Here is a 5,714-nt window from a genome sequence, read left to right as displayed (position 1 = left end):
AACCATGGAAGAAATCGGTATCGTGTTGCCGGAAAGGGTAAGTAATTAATTGTTTCAATTTGTAATGCTTGCATTAATTATTGTGACAAGACTAAATCTAAGTGTCATTTTATATGTTTCAACATTTATATTAAGTATATTAAAAACGGCTTCACTTGTTTCTTGACCAATGTTTTCAATATAACCCGTTGATGTGTTGATTCATTGTACTTAATTTATTCATGTATCATAAATATACCTATAGCTAATAATATTCAATAATTGTTTAAACTATATAATATATTGGGTACAATTAGGGATCAGATATAGTTATAGTTATTATTAGGTAATATTATTAAACATGTATTTTAAAATTTTTGATTTAATGATCATAAGATCTATGAACTTAGTATTTAACCTTTTCGTGCATATAGCCCCAAATGAGGACATTACTTGACGATTTGATTTAATAAAATCACCTCATATCATTTATATACTTCAGTTGATACGTTTGATGTTTTACAAATAAGAATTATTAATTATATACTTAACGTTATCAGGGTTTGGGACTTAAAACTACAATAAACACTTAAATATATACTAAACTATCTAAAAATATACATTTAATATATTCATTATTAATTAGTATTACCTACATTGAATATTCAATAAATAATTATGAACTTGTTTATAAATTAATCAATTTATCAAAATATTTAGTTACTCTCCCAATTTTTTAATTGTTTTTGAATTATTAAATAACTACTACTATTGACTATCAAGTATTCGAACTATATTTGGAATCTTTTATTTTCACGTGAACGTTTTACAATTACATTGTTCGATATAACTGATGTAATCAGATATTTTTCCAAGATGAACATTTTACAAGCTATGAGTTGTATATTGAAATTAATATAGCTTTTAATTTTTAAATTTTAATAATTTGTCAATATATGCAAAATAAGTACAAATATAAACACTTTCCTGTAAAACGTTTGAAATTTGCAAAAATATGTGTATTCAAATTTTTGATTTGAGGTCATAGCATCAAAAAATTAATTTATTTCGTTCACTGCTATATTTTAAAATAAAAAATAAAAATATGCAAATGCTTTAAGTTACAAACCATGAACATTATATATATTGATTGAAATTGTCATACTTAAATTTTTTTACAGGATGATAGTCAAGATGCTAAACCAACTCTTCCTAATTTAAACAATGTAGAAGCATGTTTAGACAGTTTAGATCATTATTCTAGATACAAGGTAAATAATAAAATTACAGTATATCAATTTAAATATCAAATTAAAATAGTTTGTATTTAATTATCTTTTTGGAATATTTAGCGTTTACAAAGGTATCTAGAATTTTTGACTGTGCAAGAAGAATATATTAAAGATGAACAACGGAATTTAAAAAAAGAATATTTACATGCCCAAGAAGAAGTCAAACGTATTCAAAGTGTACCACTTGTAATAGGTCAATTTTTAGAAGCGGTAGATCAAAATACTGGTATTGTTGGGAGTACTACTGGGTCAAATTATTATGTTCGTATTTTATCTACCATTGACCGTGAATTACTCAAACCATCTGCTAGTGTTGCATTACATAAACATAGCAATGCTTTAGTTGATGTATTACCCCCCGAAGCAGATTCTTCTATATCAATGCTTCAGGCTGGTTAGTGATATATATATATTTTTTTTATGGGGTATTAATAAAAACAATTGTATAATCATAGATGAAAAACCTGATATCCAGTATGCTGATATTGGAGGTATGGATATGCAAAAACAAGAAATTCGAGAAGCTGTTGAATTACCTCTGACACATTTTGAACTATATAAGCAGATTGGTATTGATCCACCTCGGGGAGTTCTAATGTATGGTCCACCAGGGTGTGGTAAAACTATGTTGGCAAAAGCTGTAGCTCATCACACTACTGGTAATTATATACTTAATGATTATATGAATAACAATTTATTAATATTTTAAATTATAAGAAATTAAATTTTTTTTCTGGATTTTTTATTCAATCATGATATATATATATATATAGTCAGTACTACATGCCAGAATGCTTTACTTTTTTTCTATGGCAAGCCAAAGACAAATATTTTACTTTCATAAAAACTATGAAAAAAAAATGTAAAATGTTATTATTATTTTTTATACTGTATACTTTTTATTTACCCACTTTATACTGAAATATATTCTTTGATATATTTATCTATATTGTTTCAGTTTAAAAGTTACAAGCCTTAGTGTTAGTTAAGTGGCCTTTACACCAAAACTTAATATATTATTGTTCTGTACCAATAAAATATAAGAAATTTTGTTTATATTTTCAAATCCTTTGTCCTAATGATTAATGATATTTTATATTGTAAAATGACAAATATTTCTAATAATATCTAAATAATATGTATTTATTGTATATAATTCTATATAATATTTTACAAAAATATCTCTTATTCTCCTTCGCCTTTCTCTCTACTATTTTGAGTCAGCCACCTTTGTCTTACACCTCCACTCATCTTGATTTCCTATAATCCCCTGCGCACATACTAACAGCGCTCATTCTCAATCATATCCAACCATCTTTTTTTTTTTTTTGATCTTTTTTTCACTACAAAAATATTTCTTTAGTAAAAAAAAGAAATAAATATTTATTTTATGCCTTTTTGATAATAATAACAAATAGTTTTTTTTTAATGTTATATGTCTTGTAAAATCATTCTAATACATTTGCTATGATATTTTTTAATATTACGATTAAATTAATAAATTATAAAACCAATAGTATTTTGTTTATACCTATATATATTTATTAAACTGAAATTTAGGTTGTCAGTATGTAATATTATTTCTATTTTATTTTTCAGCTGCTTTTATTCGTGTTGTTGGTTCAGAGTTTGTTCAAAAATATTTAGGAGAAGGTCCACGTATGGTGCGTGATGTCTTCCGTTTAGCTAAGGAAAATTCACCTGCTATAATATTTATTGATGAAATTGATGCTATTGCTACTAAACGATTTGATGCTCAAACTGGTGCTGATCGTGAAGTTCAACGTATATTACTTGAATTGCTTAATCAAATGGATGGTTTTGATCAAACAACTAATGTTAAAGTGATAATGGCTACTAATCGAGCTGATACTTTGGATCCAGCTTTATTACGGCCTGGTCGTTTAGATCGAAAAATTGAATTTCCTTTACCTGATCGTAGACAAAAACGTTTAGTATTTTCTACTATAACTGCTAAAATGAATTTAAGTGAAGAAGTTGATTTAGAAGATTATGTTGCTAGACCAGACAGGATTTCTGGAGCTGATATTAATGCAATTTGTCAAGAGGTAATATTTACATTCCAAGTTTTATTTCAATTAAATACAAAAACAAACATTTTGTAATTGTTTAGAATATTTTCATGTTTAAAAATGTATATTAAATATATATTAAAAGATATTCCATCAAAATGTTGTTTGAGTAATATAATTTCATACTTTCATTTGAATATTGTTTAATCTAAAAAACTTGTATTGCATTTTTAGGCTGGAATGCATGCTGTTCGAGAAAATCGTTACATTGTACTACCAAAAGATTTTGAAAAAGGATACAAAAACAACATAAAAAAGGATGAATCTGAACATGAATTTTACAAATAAGTTCAAAATTATTAATTATAATTTTATTGAAATAATATACAAAAACATTTTTTCTCTTATATAAACACGTTTGAATATTAATATTGCAATTAATGTATTTAAAACTTTATTGTAAATTATTAATATAATAGTTTCTAATTTAATTCATAAAGGATATTTTATTATATGTAATATTTTGATGAGGATAATATACACTATGTAATAATTATTTCTATTCATCTTATAATTCAATATCCTTTATTATATGTGAATAAAAAATAGAAAAAATTAATGCACATTTAAAATATATCCAATACAATTAGCTTTATAGCTAATATAGCTCTTTAATAGCTAGACTATAGAAGGTCTTAATTCCTGTAAAATTAAAGTATTTAGTTACTCTAGAAATCTATGATCTTCAGTGTTCTTTAACATGGAATTTAGATGGGTGGAAAGCGTGTAAGACATAGCTCTGGTAAGATGTTGCGTGTCCATGATCACCACCGCCACCATAATTACCATGTGAAGTATACAATGCCTCGTTGTCTTCAACTTCTTGTAAATCACGTTTCTTCAAAGTTCTAGAGTATGCTGTAGTTAACATAGATACAACAAAAAAAACAAAAAATATCTGAAAAATAAAAAAACCGATTAATCAATTATCATATTATATATGTGTTTTAGTAATAAAAGGATACTATTTATGACTTATGGTACATAAATTGTCTAACCTTCATAGACAATATAGAGATGCAAGTATATGGATTACAAAATATAATTTTTTTTATGCTTGTATATCTTTGAAATATTTTAAAATATTTTACTAATAGATTTCAAATTCCCTTGAAAGTTAGTTTTTAGTAGTTTTTATTTATATTCTATTCGTATATCGAACTATTGAAATTATCAAAATAAAACCAACGTGTTTAAATAAAACTTTTAAGCATCAAAAAACAACATGAATTGGTTTTGTGTTTATTTTTTATAATTATTATTAGGTATCCCATAAAAATCTACTTAAATCTATTATTTTTATATGAATATTATGATTATTATATTACTGGCTACAAAATTTTAAATTGTAATAGAAATAATTTTATTAATTCTTAGATCTCCAATAATTAACATTGTGAAACATTATTAATTAAAGAAATTGTAGTTCCTATTGCATATATAATTACATATATAATTATACGGTATCATAATACAAATTAGTTATTGTTAGTATTATATCTATAGTACAATTTCAATATGTTGTTATGATGTGATGTAGTAAACACAAACTGATCAAATTAAAAAATAAACAAACTGTATAATCATGATTATAAAAAAAAACTAATTTCCTATAAATTAGTAGAAAATTAGTAAAAATAATAAAATAGTAACTAATAACTTGAAATATAAATTTAAACATATACTTATATTATAATGATCAAGTACAAGGTTATTTAAGTAACCTATGTAATTACTAAAAGAATGATAAAAAAATTTTTTTTTCAATTGAATAAAAGCCAATTCAGATAAATAATTTCAAAAAATAAATATATGCATGTATGTTAATGAATGGTGGCATATTTGAGATTAATTGACTCAAAAACTACTGGACCAATTTTTACATAGTTTTTTAAGAAAATGATTTGTGTTGTTCGGAGGTTTAAAGCCATTGAAATCCTTAAATAGCACCATCCTCAAAACCGGTTTCATATATTTGGTACTTAAGCAACACGGATGAAAAAAGTTATTAATTATTATTACAGTAATTTTATTAGCATGTCTTACATTTCGTCAAGTTGTATTTTTTTAGCAAAAAAAAAAAAAAGCATGACTGTGCCCAAAAACAATAAATATACAATTAACTAACCTAACCTAACCTAATAACCTTAATAAAAATAGTTACCTCGATAGTCAACAATAAATCTATATTTTATACATATAAATAAAATTCATTTTTCCACAATTTCTACAACGATTTATAGATTCTAGATAACATTCAAATTGCAGATCATCAGTTTTATATTTATACAAATATAATTAAGTTATAAGATAGAAGTCTATGTAACTGAAACCTTTACCGCTAAATAAA

The 5,714-nt window shown here is 24.4% G+C and overlaps 1 protein-coding gene across 1 annotated transcript; it reads left to right on the top strand.

Annotated features, from left to right (window-relative positions):
* Window positions 1-4: 4 nt before the first annotated feature.
* On the top strand, window positions 5-3,699 carry LOC112686152 (26S proteasome regulatory subunit 6B). The gene is made up of 6 exons (XM_025558333.1): window positions 5-37; window positions 1,161-1,250; window positions 1,332-1,665; window positions 1,727-1,930; window positions 2,871-3,340; window positions 3,539-3,699. The coding sequence occupies exons 1-6, from the start codon at window positions 5-7 to the stop codon at window positions 3,650-3,652; spliced, it is 1,245 nt and encodes a 414-aa protein (XP_025414118.1). The 3' UTR covers window positions 3,653-3,699.
* The last annotated feature ends 2,015 nt before the right edge of the window (window positions 3,700-5,714 follow it).

Source organism: Sipha flava, unplaced genomic scaffold (assembly GCF_003268045.1).
Source record: "Sipha flava isolate LNK unplaced genomic scaffold, YSA_version1 2_pilon_pilon, whole genome shotgun sequence".
Classification (NCBI taxonomy): Eukaryota; Metazoa; Arthropoda; class Insecta; order Hemiptera; family Aphididae; genus Sipha; species Sipha flava.
Note: the sequence above shows the minus strand (reverse complement) of the source record. Positions and strands in the feature narration are given on the sequence as shown.